This window comes from Trachypithecus francoisi, unplaced genomic scaffold, assembly GCF_009764315.1.
Source record: "Trachypithecus francoisi isolate TF-2019V2 unplaced genomic scaffold, Tfra_2.0 Lachesis_group5, whole genome shotgun sequence".
NCBI classification, from domain to species: domain Eukaryota; kingdom Metazoa; phylum Chordata; class Mammalia; order Primates; family Cercopithecidae; genus Trachypithecus; species Trachypithecus francoisi.
In genome coordinates this window covers 97852541-97874006 of record NW_022681470.1, presented here as the reverse complement: position 1 = coordinate 97874006, position 21466 = coordinate 97852541, and the positions used below count along the sequence as shown (strand labels likewise).

Sequence of the window (21466 nt, the reverse complement as noted above, 5' to 3'; positions counted from 1 at the left end):
TTTTGTTAGTTTCCCATTTTCCTTCCTCTCCAGGAGTCCCGACCTCTACATGTTGTGCTGGGAAATGAAGCCTGTGATTTGGACTCCATGGTGTCTGCTCTCGCCCTGGCTTTTTACCTAGCAAAGGTGGGTAAAACAAAGTAGTACCTAGGATCTGAGTCCCTCAGAATGAAAATATCTGGATTCAAGACCCAGCTCTGCCACTTACCAGCATTTAGCATTGGGTAAATTTAAATCCCTTAACTTTGCTGAGTCTCATGCCACCATAAAATCTAAAATGATATTTTGCAGTGTTGCTATGAGAAAAAAAGTGAGTAAATGTATTTCAGGGGATTTGTAAACCATAAAGCGATATTCAAACAGTTTATTACTGAGTTCCTTATAGGTATCAGTGATCTAGTATGTATTCCTCTGCCCAGGTTAGTTCTTGAGGACTATTCCCCCTCTGCAGCATTGCATCTAGAACTAGGTCTTTACCATGAATTACCTTGTTTGACCTTCATGTTATCGCTAAGGAGGGAAGGCAAAAGTCATCCTTTCATTTTTATAGACTGGGTATTTGTGGCTTTGAGAAAGGTGGTAACTTACCTAAGTCTGTCTCTTTTGGTCCCAATAGTCTTATTACTTTTTCCTGTCATTGTAAAACATTGTGATGCCTTCTTTTCACTTTCCTATCTAGACAACTGAGGCCGAGGAAGTCTTTGTGCCAGTTTTAAATATAAAACGTTCTGAGCTACCTCTGCGAGGTGACATTGTCTTCTTTCTTCAGAAGGTTCATATTCCAGAGAGTATCTTGATTTTTCGGGATGAGATTGACCTCCATGCATTACACCAGGCTGGCCAACTCACCCTCATCCTTGTCGACCATCATATCTTACCCAAGTAAGCACAAGGAAATTAAATTGCTGCCTATCGTGTACCGTGCTGGGCTCTGATGAGTGAGATATAAAGAGAGGAAGAAAGAGTTTTTGCTGGCTGGGCGCGGTGGCTCACGCCTGTAATCCCAACACTTTGGGAGGCCGAGGTGGGTGGATCACCTGAGGTCAGGAGTTCGAGACCAGCCTGGCCAACATGGCAAAACCCCGTCTCTATTAAAAATACTAAAAATACAATTAGCTGGGCGTGGTGGTTTTAGTGAGCCAAGATCATGCCACTGCACTCCAGCCTGGGCGACAGAGCAAGACTCCATCTCAAGAAAAAAAAAAAAATGAAAGAGTTTTTGCTTTCAGGGATCTCACAGGCTAATCATAATTGATAGGTCATATTAGATATAGAAAAACAACACAAAATATTGTCAGTTCTGCAGTTATATGTTTGTCTGTGGCATAAAGACATACCCTGTAATAAAAAGAAATAGAACATGTTGAGTTCAAACTAAAGGATAACTCAAAAATCATTTAAATCTGCCTTTGGTATCATTATTTAAGATTTTGTGTGCTGGGTGCGATGGCTCACGCCTGTAATCCCAGCACTTTGGGAGGCCAAGGCAACCAGATCCATTAAGCTCCAGGAGTTCAAGACCAGCCTGATCAACATGGCAAAACCGTGTCTTTACAAAAAAATTTTAAAAATTAGGCGGTGCATGCCTATGGTCCCAACTACTCGGGAGGCTACTCAGGAGGTTGAGGTGGGAGAATCACGTGAGCCCAGGAGGTCGAACGTGCAGTGAGCCAAGATCACACCACTCCACTGTAGCCTGGGAGACAGAGGGAGACCCTGTCTCAAAAAAAAAAAAAAAAAAAATGATTCTGAGACAGATTTATTGTAATAGAAACCTTTGAAACATGTTTGCAATTTTCTTTTTTTTTTTTTTTTTTACTTATTATTTGTTTTTGTACTTATTAAAATTTTTTAGAGAACAGGGTCTTGCTATATTGCCCAGGCAGGTCTCAAATTCCTAGGCTCATGCTATCTTCCTGCCTCTGCCTCCCTAAGTGCTGGATTATAGGTGTGAGCCACCACACCTGGCCTGCAACTCTATTTTTAATTTTAATTTTAATTAATTAATTTATTTTTTTGAGATGGAGTCTCGCTCTGTCACCCAGGCTGGAGTGCAGTGGTGTGATCTCGGCTCACTGCAACCTCTGCCTCCCGGGTTCAAGCTATTCTTCCTGCCTCAGCCTCCCGAGTAGCTGGGATTACAGGTGTGTGCCACCATGCCCAGCTAGTTTTTGTATTTTCTACTAGAGATGGGGTTTTGCACTGTTGGCCAGGCTGGCCTGGAACTCCTGACCTCAGATGATCCGCCCCCTTTGGCCTCCCAAAGTGGCGGGATTACAGGTGTGAGCCACAATGCCTGGCCTATTTTTAATTTTTAAAAAGTGACCTGGTGTGGTGGCTCACGCCTGTAATCCCAGCACTTGGGGAGACCTGTCTGACCAATATAGTGAGACCCTGTTCTCTAAAAAAAAATAATAAATACAAAAATCCATAAACATAATGTGACCTTGTCTCTACTAAAAATAAAAAAATTTGCCAGGTGCAGTAGTGCATGCTTATAGTCCCAGCTACTTAGGAGGCTGAGGTGGTAGGATCACTTGAGCCCAGGAATCAAGGCTGCAGTAAGCTATGATCACATCACTATACTCCAGCCTGAGATACAGGGCAAGACTTTGTCTCCAAAAATAATTTTTTTAAGTTATCAAAAGGGCCAGGTGTGGTGGCTCACACCTGTAAACCCAGCACTTTGGGAGGATGAAGTAGGAGGATTGCTTGAACCCAGGAGTTCAAGACCAATATGGGCAAGATGGTGAGATCCCATCTCTACAAAAAAATAAAAATAAATAAAAAGCACACAAAAAGCAAAAGTTTTTCTACATAAACTCATGATTTTAGAATAATGTATTATTAGAATATATAAATATCTCAGTCCAGGCACGGTGGCTTACGCCTGTAATCCCAGCACTTTGGAAGGCTGAGGCGGGTAGATCACGAGGTCAGGAGATCAAGACCATCCTGGCTAACACGGTGAAACCCCATCTCTACTAAAAATAAAAAAAATTAGCCGGGCGTGGTGGTGGGCGCCCATAGTCCCAAATATTTCGGAGGCTGAGGCAGGAGAATGGCGTGAACAGGGGAGGCGGAGCTTGCAGTGAGCCGAGATCGCGCCACTGCACTCCAGCCTGGGCGACAGAGTGAGACGTGAGACTCCGTCTTAAAAAAAAAAAATAGCTGGGCTTGGTGGCTCGTGCCTGTAGTCCCTGCTATTCGGGAGGCTGAGGCAGGAGAATCGCTTGAACCTGGGAGGCGGAGGTTGCAGTGAGCCAAGATCGCACCACTGCACTCCAGCCTGAGCGACAGAGCGATGTTCTGTCTCAAAAAAAAAAAAAAATTAGCCAGGCCGGGCGTGGTGGCTCAGGCCTGTAATCCCAGCACTTTGGGAGCCTGAGGCGGGCAGAATCACCTGAGGTCAGGAGTTCGAAACCAGCCTGACCAACATAGAGAAACCCCGTCTGTACTAAAAATTCAAAATTAGCCAGACGTGGTGGCGCATGCCTGTAGCCCCAGCTACTCAGGAGGCTGAGGCAGGAGAATTGCTTGAACCCGGAAGCCAGAGGTTGCGGTGAGCCAAGATCGTGCTATTGCACTCCAGCCTGTGCAACAAGAACGAAACTCCATCTCAAAAAAATTTTTTAAAAATTCTATAAATAATAATGCCTATTTAACAAATGTACACATTTATAATAATTCCATCCCTAATTTACTACTGGAAAAAAACGACCAAAAAAGCAACACAAGTATGTGACTTTCCTAAGTCTGTTTGGCTCCTGCTAATATTCTTTTCTTGAGCACATTGTGGTTATAGCAGGATACTGACAGAAGGCAGCCTGAGAGAGCATTATCCATCTATGGATTTATTCAGTAATAAACTTTCCTTTTTTTTCTTTTTTTTTTTTTGAGACGGAGTTTTGCTGTTGTTGCCTAGGCTGGAGAGCAACGGCACGATCTCGGCTCACTGCAACCTCCGCCTCCCGGGTTCAAGCAATTCTCCTGCCTCAGCCTCCAAGTAGCTGGGATTACAGGCATGTGCCACCATGCCCGGCTAATTTTGTATTTTTAGGAGAGAAGGGGTTTCACCATATTGGTCAGACTGGTCTTGAATTCCTGACTTCAGGTGATCCAACCATCCTTGGACTCCCCAAGTGCTGGGATTACAAGCATGAGCCACTGTGCCCCCACTTTTTTTTTTTTTTTTAAGAGATGGTGTCTCTCTCGCTGTGTCTCATAGGTTGGAGTGCAGCGGCATCATCATAACCTTGAGCTCCTGGGTTCAAGGAATCCTCCCGCCTCAGCCTCCTGTGTAAAAGCATCATTCCTGGCTTTTTTTTTTTGAAACTGAGTTTTGTTCTTGTTGCCCAGGCTGGAGTGTAATGGCGCCATCTCAGCTCACTGCAGTGAGCCTCCCAGATTCAAGTGATTCTCCTGCCTCAACCTCCCAAGTAGCTGGGATTACAAGCATGCGCCACCACGTCCAGCTAATTTTTTGTATTTTTAGTAGAGACAGGGTTTCACCGTGTTGGCAAGGCTGGTCTCGAACTCCTGGCCTCAAGTGATCCACCTGCCTCAGCCTTCCAAAGTGCTGGGATTACACCCGGCCTGGCTAATTTTTTTTTTTTTTTTTTAAAGAGACGTAGTCTCGCTCTGTCGCCCAGGCTGGAGTGCAGTGGCACAGTCTTGGCTCACTGCAAGTTCCACCTCCTGGGTTCACACCATTCTCCTGCCTCAGCCTCCTGAGTAGCTAGGACTATAGGCCCTCCCGCCACCATACCTGGCTAATTTTTGTATTTTTAGTAGAGATGGGGTTTCACCGTGTTAGCCAGGATGGTCTCCATCTCCTGACCTCGTGATCCACCCGCCTCAGCCTCCCAAAGTGCTGGGATTACAGGTGTGAGCCACCGCACCTGGCCTTTATTTTTTATTTATATACACACACACACACACACACACATATATTTTATGGAACAGTTCACAAATGTGCGTGTCATCCTTGCTCAGGGACCATGCTAATCTTCTCTGTATCGTTCCAATTTTAGCACATGTGCTGCTGAAGTGAGCACTGATCTCAGTCTTGAAAGAGGACTGGGTGTTTGCTTGGTGAATTGGGAGGGAGGAGGGAAGGTGGTTAGAAAGGCATTCCAGGCAGAGGGAGTAATTAATAGAATTAAATGCAGGCAGGTGTGAAATAGCATGGTGAGCTAGGGAAATGGAATTTGTTTTGCACAGCTGGAGCATAAAATTTGAGGGAAAAGTAGGACATGGAAAAAGATGAGACAGAGGGGCAGGCAGGAGGCAGATTATGGAGGCCTCATAGGCCCTTCTAAGGAGATTGGATTTTATTTTAGGCAGTGGGGAACTATTTTAAATTATATTCTGTGTCCTAAAAGAATCAGATTTTCTTTTTTCAAATGATCTTTCAGGCCACTTTGTGAAGGACAGCCCAGGAGGGCTCTTGGTTGGAAGCAGGTGATTGGTTAAGAGACTACTGGAATAGTCCAGACGAGAGATGTTGAGGGCCTAGAACGGGCAGTAACAGAGAGTTAGAAACTAGGGCATGGATAGGAATTAAGATGGAATTCACAGAACCTGGTGACCCACATGGAATCTAAGTATTGAGTGGGTTATAAAAATAGGAGAGATTTGCCGGGCACGGTGGCTCACAACTGTAATCCCAGCACTTTGGGAGGCTGAGGCGGGCGGATCACAGGGTCAGGAGTTCGAGACCAGCCTGGCCAATATGGTGAAACCCCGTCACTACTAAAAATACAAAAATTAGCCGGGCCTGGTGGTGGGCGCCTGTACCCTCGGCTACTTGGGAGGCCAAGGCAGGAAAATTGCTTGAACCTGGGAGGCGGAGGTTGCAGTGAGCCATGATCTCACCACTGCACTCCAGCCTGGGTGACAGAGCGACACTCTGTCTCAAAAAAAAAAAAAAAAGGGGGAAAGATTTAGATGTTGGGTATCAAGGGTGTCAAGGGTGAAGGGTTGGAAAGGCAAAGCTAAAGGACAGCAAATGTGGGGGTAAGATATTTGCAGCAGATGCTTCACAGAATTCGCTTATACACTATTTAAAGATGACACCAATTATAACATTGAAGAAAAGAATTATGGCCGGGCGCGGTGGCTCAAGCCTGTAATCCCAGCACTTTGGGAGGCCGAGATGGGCGGATCACGAGGTCAGGAGATCGAGACCATCCCGGCTAACATGGTGAAACCCCGTCTCTACTAAAAAATATAAAAAACTAGCCGGGCATGGTGGCAGGCGCCTGTAGTCCCAGCTACTCGGGAGGCTGAGGCAGGAGAATGGTGTGAACCCAGGAGGCGGAGCTTGTAGTGAGCTGAGATCCGGCCACTGCACTCCAGCCCGGGCGGCAGAGCGAGACTCCGTCTCAAAAAAAAAAAGAAGAAAAGAATTGTCAGGCGCAGTGGCTTATGCCTGTAATCCCAGCACTTTGGGAGGCCAAGGCGGGCAGATCACGAGGTCAGGAGTTTGAGACCAGCCTGACCAACACGGTGAAACCCCATCTCTACTAAAAATACAAAAAAAAAAAAAAAAAAAATTAGCCGGGCTTGGTGGAGTGTGCCTGGTAATCCCGGTTACCCGGAGGCTGAGGCAGGAGAATCACTTGAACCCGGGAAGCGGAGGTTGCAGGAGCCAAGATCGTGCCACTGCACTCCAGCCTGGGCAACAGAGTGAGACTCCATCTCAAAAAAAAAAAAAAGAATTGAGAGGAGTGAGGCAGAGGTAAAAATGACCAAAGGTCAGTTTTAAATGCTTGCCTGGCAGATCACCTGAGGTCAGGAGTTCGAGACCAGCCTTGCCAACATGATGAAACCCCATCTCTACTCCAAATACACAAAAGTTAGCTGGGCATGTTGGCAGGCGCCTGTAGTCCCAGCTACTCAGGAGGCTGAGGCAAGAGAATCGCTTTAACCCAAGATGCAGAGGTTGCAGTGAGCCAAGAATGCACCGTTGCACTCTAGCCTGGGCGACAAGAGTGAAACTCTGTCTCCAAAAAAAAAAAAAAAAAAGCTTGCCTAAGACATTTGCATTTTCCTTGATGGGTGGGATAGAGGTTGGCTAGAAGCAGCTGGAGTGTCCCTACCTACCTATCTTTCTTTCTCTTTTCCCATACCCTCCCCTCCACAGAAGTGACACAGCCCTAGAGGAGGCAGTAGCAGAGGTGCTAGACCATCGACCCATCGAGCAGAAACACTGCCCTCCCTGCCATGTTTCAGTTGAGCTGGTGGGGTCCTGCGCTACCTTGGTGACTGAGAGAATCCTGCAGGGGGCACCAGAGATCTTGGACAGGCAAACTGCAGCCCTTCTGCATGGTAAGAGTGGCTTTTGGATTGGGACCCCAGTAGTTCTATTCCTATCCCTGAGAAGGGAGGGTCGAAAAGTCTAGACGCTTCCAGCCTAACCATATGCTGTCAGAGCCATTCAGCTCATACCAAAAGATGGGATTCTTTCGGCGGACAATTAAGTATCTGTTTAAAGGCCTGTGGGATACTTGTTGGAGAAAGTAGAAAGGAAGTACAGGGCAACAGACCAAGAAGCTTCCTATTGGCATCATTTTATGATGGAAGGAGGACTAGCCAAAAATGCAGGAAACAGATTCCAATACTAGTTCCTCCAGGAAATAGAGAGGTGACCTTGAGCAGATCTCTTAACCTTTCTTGTTCTCATTTTTCCACTTGTGAAAAAGAGAGAGAGTGAGTTGGACTAGACTGTCTTTTCAACTTAGAAGATTCTTTGCTGGGATTTGGCCTACTCAAGAGGTGTATCTCTGTCTGACTAGGCTGTAAAATCTCCAAGGATTGAGATGCTCAGCTTTCTTTCTACCTTTTTCCCATTTCTTTTCCTACATCTTAGTTTGGATTTGGGAGGTCTGAGGACACAGTCCATCCCAGTTTCTCATTTTGCTTTCAGAGATTTTGCTATACAAATCTCCTTGTATTGTGTCCGTTTGGTGTGAAGGTTATATATGTTCTGGTGGTCTTGTGTGGAGGGTCACAGGATTCAAGTTCCACCATCTCCCTTCTCCACAGGAACCATCATCCTGGACTGTGTCAACATGGACCTTAAAATTGGAAAGGCAACCCCAAAGGACAGCAAATATGTGGAGAAACTAGAAGCCCTTTTCCCAGACCTACCCGAGAGAAATGATATATTTGATTCCCTACAAAAGGCAAAGTTTGATGTATCAGGTATGAAATGTTAGCTGACTTTTCTACCTCCCAGATGAGAAAACAGAAAGGCAAGCCGTGTTAATTATATTATTTTTATTTTTTTTTTGAGACGGAGTCTCACTCTGTCGCCCAGGCTGGAGTATAGTGGCACGATCTCGGCTCACTGCAAGCTCCACCTCTCAGGTTCACGCCATTCTCCTGCCTCAGCCTCCCAAGTAGCAGGGACTACAGGCGCCTGCCACCACGCCCGGCTAACTTTTTGTATTTTTAGTAGAGATGGGGTTTCACCATAAAGCCAAGATGGTCTTTATCTCCTGACCTCATGATCCTCACACCTCGGCCTCCCAAAGTGCTGGGATTACAGGCGTGAGCCACCGCGTGTGGCCATTATTTTTATTTTTTTTTGAGACAGAGTCTTGCTCTGTCACCCAGGCTGGAGTGCAGTGGCACAGTCTCGGCTCACTGCAACTTCACCTCCTGGGTTAAAGCGATTCTCCTGCCTCAGCCTCCTGAGTAGCTGGGATTACAGGCACCCACCACCACGCCCAGCTAATTTTTGTATTTTTAGTAGAGATTGGGTTTCACCATGTTGACCAGGCTGGTCTTGAACTCTTGAGCTCAGATGATCTGCCCACCTGGGCCTCCCAAAGTGCTGGGATTACAGGCATGAGCCACCGTGCCTGGCCAATTATTTAAATTTTATGCCAGAGAGAAATGAAGTAGCATATTAGCCTAAGCATGAAATAATCAATTATTTACTGGATTGTTCTATCCTGGCTCTTGGTTAGGATGAGGAGGAATGTATTAAGAGCCTCAGAAGGGCTGGGCGCAGTGGCTCACGCCTGCAGTCCCAGCACTTTGGGAGGCCGAGGTGGGCAGATGACCTGAGGTCAGGAGTTCAAGACCAGCCTGGCTAACATGGTGAAACGCTGTTTCTACTAAAAATACGAAAAATTAGCCAGGCATGATGTGTGTGCCTGTAGTCCCATCTACTTGGAGGCTGAGGCAGGAAAATCGCTTGAACCCGGGAAGCAAAGTTGCAGTGAGCCGAGATCGCGCCATTGCACTCCAGCTTGGGCAACAAGAGCAAAACTCTGTCTCAAGAAAAACAAAAAGAGCCTCATAGGTTCTAGTCTATTCAGAGAATATAGAACATATATATAAAATATGCTGAGAGTATACTAATTATCAGAGTGAAATCTATAGAATTGGTTAGGGAGGCAAAAGAAATTTTTGTGAGTATACAAAAGACGAGGAGAACCAAAAAAAAAACCATATTCTTCTACTCATCTACCACCTGTTGACATAAAAAGGAAAAATGAAAGAAAGAACTCATATAAACAATATAGGAAGAGGGAAAATACAAAGTAAAAGCCTCTGTGCTGGGTTTTATCTTTCTCTCCAAAGTTCCTTGCTGTAAAGGTACCTATTGTCACGAATTATTTTAAGATGGCTTTTGATTATGTGATTACATTTTCTGTTTTTCTTTTTTTTTTTGAGACGGAGTCTCACTCTGTCGCCCAGGCTGGAGTATAGTGGCACGATCTCGGCTCACTGCAAGCTCCACCTCTCAGGTTCACGCCATTCTCCTGCCTCAGCCTCCCAAGTAGCAGGGACTACAGCGCCTGCCACCACGCCCGGCTAACTTTTTGTATTTTTAGTAGAGATGGGGTTTCACCATAAAGCCAAGATGGTCTTTATCTCCTGACCTCATGATCCTCACACCTCGGCCTCCCAAAGTGCTGGGATTACAGGCGTGAGCCACCGCGTGTGGCCATTATTTTTATTTTTTTTTGAGACAGAGTCTTGCTCTGTCACCCAGGCTGGAGTGCAGTGGCACAGTCTCGGCTCACTGCAACTTCCACCTCCTGGGTTAAAGCGATTCTCCTGCCTCAGCCTCCTGAGTAGCTGGGATTACAGGCACCCACCACCACGCCCAGCTAATTTTTGTATTTTTAGTAGAGATTGGGTTTCACCATGTTGACCAGCTGGTCTTGAACTCTTGAGCTCAGATGATCTGCCCACCTGGGCCTCCCAAAGTGCTGGGATTACAGGCATGAGCCACCGTGCCTGGCCAATTATTTAAATTTTATGCCAGAGAGAAATGAAGTAGCATATTAGCCTAAGCATGAAATAATCAATTATTTACTGGATTGTTCTATCCTGGCTCTTGGTTAGGATGAGGAGGAATGTATTAAGAGCCTCAGAAGGGCTGGGCGCAGTGGCTCACGCCTGCAGTCCCAGCACTTGGGAGGCCGAGGTGGGCAGATGACCTGAGGTCAGGAGTTCAAGACCAGCCTGGCTAACATGGTGAAACGCTGTTTCTACTAAAAATACGAAAAATTAGCCAGGCATGATGGTGTGTGCCTGTAGTCCCATCTACTTGGGAGGCTGAGGCAGGAAAATCGCTTGAACCCGGGAAGCAAAGGTTGCAGTGAGCCGAGATCGCGCCATTGCACTCCAGCTTGGGCAACAAGAGCAAAACTCTGTCTCAAGAAAAACAAAAAGAGCCTCATAGGTTCTAGTCTATTCAGAGAATATAGACATATATATAAAATATGCTGAGAGTATACTAAATTATCAGAGTGAAATCTATAGAATTGGTTAGGGAGGCAAAAGAAATATTTTGTGAGTATACAAAAGACGAGGAGAACCAAAAAAAAACCATATTCTTCTACTCATCTACCACCTGTTGACATAAAAAGGAAAAATGAAAGAAAGAACTCATATAAACAATATAGGAAGAGGGAAAATACAAAGTAAAAGCCTCTGTGCTGGGTTTTATCTTTCTCTCCAAAGTTCCTTGCTGTAAAGGTACCTATTGTCACGAATTATTTTAAGATGGCTTTTGATTATGTGATTACATTTTCTGTTTTTCTTTTTTTTTTTGAGATGGAGTCCAGGTTCAAATAATTCTCCTGCCTCACCCTCCTGAGTAGCTGGGATTACAGGCGCCCGCCACCACACCCCAGCTAATTCTTTGTATTTCTAGTAGAGACAGAGTTTCACCATGTTGGCCAGGCTGGTCCCGAACTCCCGACCTCAGATGATCTGCCCACCTCAGCCTCCCAAATTGCTGGGATTACAGGCCTGAGCCACCGCACCCAGCTATGATTACATTTTCAATTGTCTCCCCCATTCATTGCCCCAAAGAGAGGCTGTTTTTCCTTTCTTGACCCATCTGGCTGTCCTTGCCTTCTTGATCTTGGGAACCTGGCCTCCCCTGTTTGACCCCTAGTCTCACATCTGCTTTCTAGGACTGACCACTGAGCAGATGCTGAGAAAGGACCAGAAGACTATCTATAGACAAGGCATCAAGGTGGCCATTAGTGCAGTATATATGGATTTGGAGGTAAGAGTAAGTTGTGACTGTGGGTGGGGAGAGAAAACCTTTAGCTATGCATGTTATGCATGTGGCCTTGCACCTCATTTCTGGCTCACCTCCAAAACGTATTTTGTGTCTATCTTCTTGTCTCCACCTCCTCTGCGACCACCAGAGTCCAGCATCTCTCACTGCACCACTGTACTAGCCTCAGTACCGGTTTTCCTGCCTCCGTTTTTGCAGCCCTACAAACCATTCTCCCCGAAGCAGCCAGAGTGGTCTTTTTTAAATTTTTTTTTTTTTTTTGAGAGTCATGCTTTGTTCCTCAGGCTGGAGTGCAGTGGTACCATCATGGCTCACTGCAGCCTCAACCTTCCAGGCTCAAGCAGTCCTCTCACCTTAGCCTCCCGAGTAGCTGGGTCCACAGGTGCACACCACCACACCTAGCTTTTGTGTGTGTGTGTGTGTATGTGTGTGTGTATGTGTAGATGGGGTCTCACTATGTGGCCTAGGCTGGTCTCAAACTCCGGGCCTCAAGCAGTTCTCCCACCTTGGCCTCCGAAGTTCTGAGATTACAGGCGTGAGCCACCGTGCCCGGCCTCATTGTACTTTTAATAAAATCTAAAGGACTTACCATGGTTTACAGGGCCATGCTTGATCTGGCCCTTGTCTTTTTCTCTGGCCTCATTTCATTCCAGCTCCACTCCTGCGCTATAGTACTGCAACCACACTGGTTTCTTTTCTGTTCCTCGGAACCATTAAGCTCATTCCCAGATGATCTTTTCTCTTTGTAGAGCTGGCTCCTTCTTAACATTCAGATGTCTCAGCTCAGATGTCTGTTGTTTTGGGAGGTTTTTCCTGACCACCCTAACCGATGTACTATCTCCTATGCTCAAAAAACCTCTAGCAGTTATGTTTGTTTGTTTGTTTGTTTGTTTTGAGCCTTACTCTGTTGCCCAGGCTGGAGTGGAGTGGCGCAATCTCAGCTCACCGCAGCCTCTGCCTCCCGGGTTCAAGTAATTATCTTGCCTCAGCCTCTCTAGTAGCTGGGATTACTGGTGCGTGCCAGCATGCCCAGCTAATTTTTTGTTTTGTTTTCGTTTTTTGTTTTTTGAGAAGGAGTTTCACTCTTGTCCCCCAGGCTGGAGTGCAATGGCGCTATCTCGGCTCACTGCAACTTCTGCCTCCCTGGTTCAAGTGATTCTCCTGCCTTAGCCTCCTGAGTAGCTGGGATTACAGGCACACGTCCCCATGCCCAGTTAATTTTTATATTTTTACTAGAGACAGGGTTTCACCACGTTGGCTAGGCTGGTCTTGAACTCCTGACCTCGAGTGATCCACCCGCCTCGGCCTCCCAAAGTGCTGGGATTATAGGTGTGAGCCACTGCGCCCGGCCATTTTTGTATTTTTAATAGAGACGGGGTTTTCACCATGTTGGCCAGGCTGGTCTTGAACGCCTGACCTCAAGTGATCTGCCCGCTTTGGCCTCTCTAAGTGCTGAGATTACAGGCGTGAGCCACCGCACCTGGCCTGTTTGTTTTTCAAAGCACTTAACATACTAAAAGGATCTTGTTTCCTTAATTGTCTATATTATCTCTGTTATATTATCTCTGTTAATTGTCTATATTACCTCTGCTAGTTTATCAACTCCACCAGGACCCTGTTTCTTTTTTGTCTATTGTAGCTCTAGGACCTTTAACAGTGTCTGGCACATAGCAGATGCTCAGTAAACTTTGTTGAATGTATCGATGAATATAACTTTAATAATAGTGTTCAATTAAATGTTGTATATGGAAACCAAAATTAATAATAATGGTGTCTGAATACCTGGTTCCATGTCATAGTGGTTTAAATCATTCATCTGGCTGGGCATGGTGGTTCACGCCTGTAAATCCCAGCACTTGGAAGGCAGAGGCAGGTGGATCACTTGAAGTCAGAAATCCGAGACCAGCCTGGCCAACATGGGGAAACCCTGTCCCTGCTAAAAATACAAAAAACAAAAAACAAACAAACAAAAAAACTGGATACAGTATTGGGCACCTGTAGTCCCAGCTACTCAGGATGCCGAGGCACAAGAATCGCTTGAACCCAGGAGGCAGAGGCTGCAGGGAGCCAAGGTCGCTCCGCTGCACTCCAGCCTGGGTGACAGAGCAAGACTCCATCTCAAAAAAACAAATAAATAAAATAATTCATCTGATCTGAATACATACTCTACACAGCTTTCTACTAAGTACTGTGTAAAAATACTAAATAATTAAATAAAACACGATAGCTTGGTCTCTTCTCTCATGGTTCGTAACCTAGTTCGAGAAACAAACAAAAACATTAAAGGCTTGCCAAGTACCTTAATCAAGTACAAACTGACATATTAGAAATACCAAGGACTGGCCGGGTACAGTGGCTCATGCCTGTAATCCCGGCACTTTGGGAGGCCGAGGCAGGCGGATCACCTGAGGTCAGGAGTTCGAGACTAGCCTGGTCAACATGGTGAAACCCGTCTCTACTAAAAGTACAAAAATTAGCCAGGCATGGTAGCGGGCACCTGTAATCCCAGCTACTTGGGAGGCTGAGGCAGGAGAATTGCTTGGACTCAGGAGGTGGAGGTTGCAGTAAGCCAAGATCACACCACTGCACTCCAGCCTGGGTGACAGAATGAGACTCATCTCAAAAAGAAACAAAGAAAAAAGAAAGAAAAATGCCAAGGCTTAAAAAAAACAAAACAACAACAACAAAAAAAAAACACAAGAAATGACAAGGATAGAGAAAAGCCCAAGGATAGAGAAAAGCAGTTTTCACATGTCTGCTCTTATTTGTATACCCCATTATTCTGTTTTAGAATAAAAATACCCACAAGGCGGGCTGGGTGCGGTAGCTCACACCTGTAATCCCAGCACTTTGGGAGGCCAAGGCAGGCGGATCCCCTGAGGTCGGGAGTTTGAGATCAGCCCGACCAACATGGAGAAACCCCATCTCTACTAATGAAAAATTAGGCCGGGCGCGGTGGCTCAAGCCTGTAATCACAGCACTTTGGGAGGCCGAGACGGGCGGATCACGAGGTCAGGAGATCGAGACCATCCTGGCTAACACGGTGAAACCCCGTCTCTACTAAAAATACAAAAACTAGCCGGGTGAAGTGGCGGGCGCCTGTAGTCCCAGCTACTCAGGAGGCTGAGGCAGGAGAATGGCGTAAACCCGGGAGGCGGAGCTTGCAGTGAGCTGAGATCCGGCCACTGCACTCCAGCCCTGGCGACAGAGTGAGACTCTGCCTCAAAAAAAAAAAAAAAAAAAGAAAAATTAGCCGGGCATGATGGCACATGTCTGTCATCCCAGCTCCTTGAGAGGCTGAGGCAGGAGAATCGCTTGAACCCGGGAGGAGGAGGTTTCGGTGAGCCAAGATCGCGCCATTGCATTCCAGCCTGGGCAACAAGAGCAAAACTCCTTCTCAAAAAACAAAAAAAATACCCACAAGGCAAAGACTTTGCTTGTTTGATTGCAAGAAGAGGAGAGCCTTGAACATGCTAGGCATATTACATACATTATCAGCGGGTTTTTTTTTTGTTTTTGTTTGTTTGAGACAGAGTTTCGCTCTTGCTGCCCAGGCTGGAGTGCAATGGCGTGATCTGGGCTCACCGCAACCTCCACCTCTCGGATTCAAGCTATTCTCCTGCCTCAGCCTCCCAAGTAGCTGAGATTACATGCATGCGCCACCACGCCCGGCTAATTTTATATTTTTAGCAGAGATGGGGTTTCTCCATGTTGGTCAGGCTGGTTTCGAACTCCTGACCTCAGGTGATCCGCCCGCCTTGGCCTCCCAAAGTGCGGGGATTATGGGCATGAGTGACCATGCCTGGCCCAAGGATGTTTTATTGATGATGATGAGAAAGTCCTTCATCCCTCTCCATTTCTTCCCTTTCAGGCCTTTCTGGAGAGGTCTAACCTCTTTGCAGATCTCCATGCTTTCTGCCAGGCTCACAGCTATGATGTCCTGGTCGCCATGACTATCTTTTTCAACACTCACAATGAGCCAGTGCGGCAGTTGGCTATTTTCTGTCCCCATGTGGCACTCCGAACAACGGTGAGTCTGTGTCCCTTCTCCAACCTAAGAGCCTTACAGAGTCTGCCTGTATGTACCTCTGTGCTCTACAGCTGTCCTATAAGGACCTCTCTTAGGTTCTTATATTAACATACTTACACGAGGTCCCTTGACCTGTTCCTGGACCTGTTTCCTCCCTTTTCTGCTTTTTCCCATTCTCTCTGTATGTGAATATCCTTTTTTTCATTCTTTTTTTTTTTTTTTTAGTGAACATCCTTAATCATAGCATTGTTGCGAAAAGGTGAATTCCGAAAAGAATTAAACATTCAATTCATACTTTGAAAGAACTTGAAAGAAATCTAGTTAGAAGGAAATGTTACAAATCTGGAGTTAAAATTCCCTTCTTGAGCTAGGGACTGTGGCACGTGCCTGTATTCCCAGCAACTCGGGAGGCTGATGTGGAAGGATTGCTTGAGCTGGAAAGTTTGAGTCCAGCCTGGGCAAAGATAGCAAGACCTCATTTCTATTGGGGGAAAAAAAACAAACAAACTGTATTCTTGGTTTAATCATTAATTCCTCACCCCTGGAATCACACTGTTGCCTTGAAAATTAGAAATATGAGAGACCTTTTCTGCTACTTACTATACAGGGATTAATTATTCTGTATCATGCAAACTCTGTAAAGAAGTGATCTAGATCCAGATTTGTTTTCTTTCCTGATCTTCCATTTGGCTATCTTTCCTACTTCCTCTCCTTTCTGTTCCTCTGCTGGTTACTGATTAGCCTAGGGAAGAATTTAAAAGTGGACTGAAGGCTGGGCATGGTGGCTCATGCCTATAATCCCAGCACTTTGGGAGGCTGAGGCAAGCAGATCATGAGATCAAGAGATTGAGACCATCCTGGCCAACATGGTGAAACCTCATCTCTTCTAAAAATACAAAATGGCCGGGCACGGTGGCTCAAGCCTGTAATCCCAGCACTTTGGGAGGCCAAGACGGGCGGATCACAAGGTCAGGAGATCGAGACCATCCTGGCGAACACAGTGAAACCCCGTCTCTACTAAAATACAAAAAACTAGCCAGGCGAGGTGGCGGGCGCCTGTAGTCCCAGCTACTCGGGAGGCTGAGGCAGGAGAATCACGGCAACTCGGGAGGCGGAGCTTGCAGTGAGCTGAGATCCGGCCACAGCACTCCAGCCTGGGCGACAGAGCAAGACTCTGCCTCAAAAAAAAAATACAAAATTAGCTGGGAGTGGTGGTGCGTGCCTATAGTCCCAGCTACTCAGGAGGCTGAGGCAGGAGAATCTCTTGAACCTGGGAGGCAGAGGTTGCAGTGAGCCGAGATCACGCCACTGCACTCCATCCTGCCAACAGAGAGAGATTCCGTCTCAAAAAAAAAAAAAGATGGGCTTAAGGCAATTCAGGGATTCTGAGGGTTGCCTAGGCTCTGTGAGGACTGCTAAAGACAGAATACAGCCAGATAATCCTTTGCTCTCATAGAAGGTATGTCTGCCCTTTCCCACCTCCCTTTGCCTTTGCCTTCTCCCCAGGAAGCAAATCTGATTTCATTCAGTGTAAGGTAGTTTGTCATTATGAAAAGTACTGCAGTTTTGTTTGTTTGTTTTTTGAGACGGAGTCTTACTCTGTTGCTCAGGCTTGAGTACAGTGGTGTGATTTTGGCTCACTGCAACCGCCACCTCCCAGGTTCAGGCAGTTCTCTCACCTCAGCCTATAGCTGGGACTACAGGTGCCCACTACCATGCCCGACTAATTTTTGTATTTTTAGTAGAGATGGGGTTTCACCATGTTAGCCAGGCTGGTCTCGAACTCCTGACCTCAAGTGATCCGCCCGCCTTGGCCTTCCAAAGTGCTGGAATTACAAGCGTGAGCCACTGCAGCTGGCCAAGAACTGCAGTTTATTTTTTTTGTTTTTTTGGTTTTTTTTGAGACGGAGTCTCAGTCCGTCGCCCAGGCTGGAGTGCAGTGGCCGGATCTCAGCTCACTGCAAGCTCCGCCTCCCGGGTTCACGCCATTCTCCTGCCTCAGCCTCCCGAGTAGCTGGGACTACAGGTGCCCGCCACCTCGCCCAGCTAGTTTTTTGTATTTTTTAGTAGAGACGGGGTTTCACCGTGTTAGCCAGGATGGTCACGATCTCCTGACCTCGTGATCCGCCCATCTCGGCCTCACAAAGTGCTGGGATTACAGGCTTGGGCCACCGCGCCCAGCCAAGAACTGCAGTTTTTAAAGTCAGGTAGATGTGTTTTTCTGTTGTAGATTTGCCTCTTACTCTTTGAGCTAAGGCAAGTCAGTTGACTTCTGCATCTGGAAATGGCATAATAGTACCTACTGCTAATTCTACTATGATCATTAAACATAATATCATGTGTAAAGCACACTTCTGGAGCAGAGTAAGCACTTTGTAAATAGTGGCTCCTACTAATCCTTTCATGAAGAAAAGGGTGCTTTGGCCATTAGAAGTACCTCTTCCACATTCCTGAATCTTCTCCCCTCTGTGCTGCTCATTCGAAGCTGTGTGGATTTCTTTTTTTTTTTTTTTGAAACAGAGTCTCGCTGTGTCTCCCAGACCGGAGTGCAGTGGCGCGATCTTGGCTCACTGCAAGCTCCGCCTCCCAGGTTCACGCCATTCTTCTGCCTCAGCCTCCCGAGTAGCTGGGACTACAGGCACCCGCCACCACACCCTACTAATTTTTTGTATTTTTAGTAGAGACAGGGTTTCACCGTGTTAGCCAGGATGGTCTTGATCTCCTGACCTCGTGATCCACCTGCCTCGGCCTCTGAAAGTGCTGGGATTACAGGCGTGAGCCACCACGCCCGGCCAGCTGTGTGGATTTCTAATGACTCTACCATTGTCCAGGCTGTCCCTATGCTTAGAAACAGAAGTCCTTTTCTCTCTCTTTTTTTTTTTTTGAGATGTCTCACTTTGTTGTCCAGGCTGGAGTGGTGCAATGGCACAATCACAGCTTACTGCAACCTCTGCCTCCCTGGTTCAAGCAGTCCTCCCAGCTTCCTAAGTAGCTGGGGCTCCAGGCACACCACCATGGCCAGCTAATTTTTTTTGTATTTTTTGTAGGGACAGGGTCTCGCTACATTGCCCAGGCTGGTCTCAAACTCCTGGACTCCACCAGCCTCAGCTTCCCAAAATTCTGGAACTACAGGTGTGGGCCACTATGCCCAGCCAGGAGTCCTTTTCTCACAGTCTACTCTACCATCTCCTCTCTTTCTCCTATGTTAGGGGTAGTATAATATATTGATTTAGAACACTGGCTTTGGTGACAGCTCTGGGCTCAGTGTCTGAAGGGGTGGCCTGCCCCTCCACACCTGTGGGTGTTTCTCGTTAGGTGGAACGAGAGACTTGAGAAAAGAAATAAGGCACAGAGACAAAGTATAGAGAAAGAAAAGTGGGGCCCAGGGGACCGGCGCTCAGCTTACAGAGGACCCACGCCGCCCCGGTCTCTGAGTTCCCTCAGTATTTATTGATAATTATCTTTACCATCTTAAAGATAAGGGAGTGGCTGGACAATAGGATCATTGTATTAGGAGGAAATCAGCAGTAAGACATATGAACAAAAATCCCTGTGACATGAATAAGTTTAAAGGAAAATGCTGTGCCTTGAGATGCATACGCAAACTCTCCATAAACCTTTTAGCAGCATTGCTCCAGCAAGTCCCACCTTATTCCTGAAGGCGGTTTTCTCCTTGCTCAGTAAACAAAGCACACAATCGGGTTTCACACAGAGATGTTCCATTGCCCAGGGACGGGCAGGAGACAAATGCTTTTCTCTTACTTGAGATTAAGAGAATGGTGATGACCTTTAACCAGCAAGCAGCCTTTAGGCACTTGTTTAACAAAGCACATCCTGCACAGCCCAGAATCCATTAAGCTTTGAGTCACCACAGCACATGTCTCTTGCAAGGACAAGATTGGGGGTAGGGTCACAGATTAACAGCATCTCAAATACAGAACAAAATGGAGTCTCTTATGTCTACTTCTTTCTATGTAGACACAGTTAACAGGCTGATCTCTCTTTCTTTTCCCCACAAGTGTCAGTTTTGCTTCATGCAAATTATGACCTTAGGCAAGTTACCTGATCATCTAATTCTCAGTTTCCCTGCATGTAAGTGAGGGTAATAGTGATACCAATCTTATTTTGTTCAATTAATTCTTCCTCCATCCCTCTTCTGGCCTCTAGATAAATTCTGGTCCCATCCTAGTTCAAATTCTTGAGCACATTTATACACTTGGAAACAACACTAGATTAGATGCTGGGGTTCCTGGATTCTGGTTTAACTGCCATCATCTACATGATTTTACTCATAATCATCTTACTTAGCTTTAGTTACTTTAATAATAAAATGAAATATACAATCTAAACTGTTTCTTCTGTTTTTAAAGTACCGTGTATGGCTGGGTATGGTAGCTCATGCCTGTAATCCCAGCACTTTGGGAGGCTGAGCTGGGCAGATCACCTGAGCTCAGGAGTTCAAGACCAGCCTGGTCAATATGGTGAAACCCCGTCTCTACTAAAAATACAAAAATTAGCTGGGCATGGTAGCAGGCAGCTGTAATCCCAGCTACTCAGGAGGCTGAGGCAGGAGAATTGCTTGAACCTGGGAGGCGAAGGTTACAGTGAGCTAAGATCGTGCCACTGTACTCCAGTCTGGGTGACAGAGCAAGAATCCATCTCAAAAAAGAAAAAAAAATTAAAGCAAAATAAAATAAATAAAACACTGTGTATGAATCCCAGCACTTTGGGAGGCTGAAGCAGGAGGATTGCTTGAGACCAGGATTTGGAGACCAGCCTGGCAACATAAAAAGACCCCATCCCTGTTCTATTTAAAAAAAAAAAAAAAAAAAAGCATATATTTTATATGTATATATATGATAAAATAAAATACTGTGGGCCGGGCACAGTGGCTCATGCCTATAATCCTAGCACTTTGGGAGGCCTAGGCAAGAGCGGATCACCTGAGGTCAGGAGTTCGAGATCAGCCTGGCTAACATGGTGTAACCTCATTTCCACTAAAAATACAAACATTAGCCAGGCTTGGTGATACATGCCTGTAATCCCAGCTACTTGGGAGGCTAAGGCAGGCGATTCACTTGAACCAGGTAGGTGGAGGTTGTAGTGAGCCGAGCTCACACCCACTGCACTCCAGCTTGGGTGACAGAGCAAGACTCCGTCTCAAAAAAGAGAAAAAAAATACTGTGTATATTAGTGTTCCTTCTGTTGCAAACAATAAAAACGAATTCTGGATAACTTACTTTTTTTTGGTCTTGCTTTATTGCCCAGACTAGAGTGCAATGGTGAGATCTCGGCTCACTGCAGCCTCCGCCTCCCAGGTTCAAATGATTCTCCTGTCTCAGCCTTGCAAGTAGCTGGGATTACAGGTGTGCACCATCATGTCTGGCTAATTTTTGTATTTTTTTTTTTTTTTTGAGACGGACTCTCGCTCTATCACCCAGGCTGGAGTGCTGTGGCCGGATCTCAGCTCACTGCAAGCTCCGCCTCCCAGGTTCACGCCATTCTCCTGCCTCAGCCTCCCAGGTAGCTGGGACTACAGGCGCTGCCACCTCGCCCGGCTAGTTTTTTTGTAGTTTTTAGTAGAGACGGGGTTTCACCATGTTGGCCAGGATGGTCTCGATCTCCTGACCTCGCGATCCGCCTGTCTCGGCCTCCCAAAGTGCTGGGATTACAGGCTTGAGCCACCGCGCCCAGCCTAAGTTTTGTATTTTTAGTAGAGACAGGGTTTCACCATGTTGACAAGGCTGGTCTTGAATTCCTGACCTCAGGTGATCCGCCCACCTCGGCCTCCCAAAGTGTTGGGATTACAGGCGGGAGCCATTGTGCCTGTCCTCAAGGATAACTTACTTTTTTTTTTTTTTTGAGACGGAGTTTCACTC

The 21466-nt window shown here is 46.4% G+C and overlaps 1 protein-coding gene and 1 non-coding gene across 6 annotated transcripts in view; one reads left to right on the top strand and one right to left on the bottom strand.

Moving 5' to 3' along the window:
- Window positions 1-21466, top strand: part of PRUNE1 (prune exopolyphosphatase 1) — a 33825-nt gene that overhangs the window by 10078 nt on the left and 2281 nt on the right. Inside the window, exons 2-7 of one of the 5 annotated variants that reach the window (XM_033195198.1) lie at window positions 34-126; window positions 680-882; window positions 7148-7332; window positions 8050-8208; window positions 11448-11542; window positions 15429-15587. In XM_033195198.1, the coding sequence (XP_033051089.1) occupies window positions 34-126; window positions 680-882; window positions 7148-7332; window positions 8050-8208; window positions 11448-11542; window positions 15429-15587 (894 nt within the window). Of the gene's footprint in view, window positions 1-33; window positions 127-679; window positions 883-7147; window positions 7333-8049; window positions 8209-11447; window positions 11543-15428; window positions 15588-21466 lie in introns of those variants that run through there. The other 4 variants (XM_033195199.1, XM_033195200.1, XM_033195201.1 and 1 more) reach the window with 4 other exon arrangements.
- Window positions 4951-5057, bottom strand: LOC117076949. The gene has a single exon (XR_004434559.1). It is a non-coding gene; the product is annotated as a U6 spliceosomal RNA (small nuclear RNA).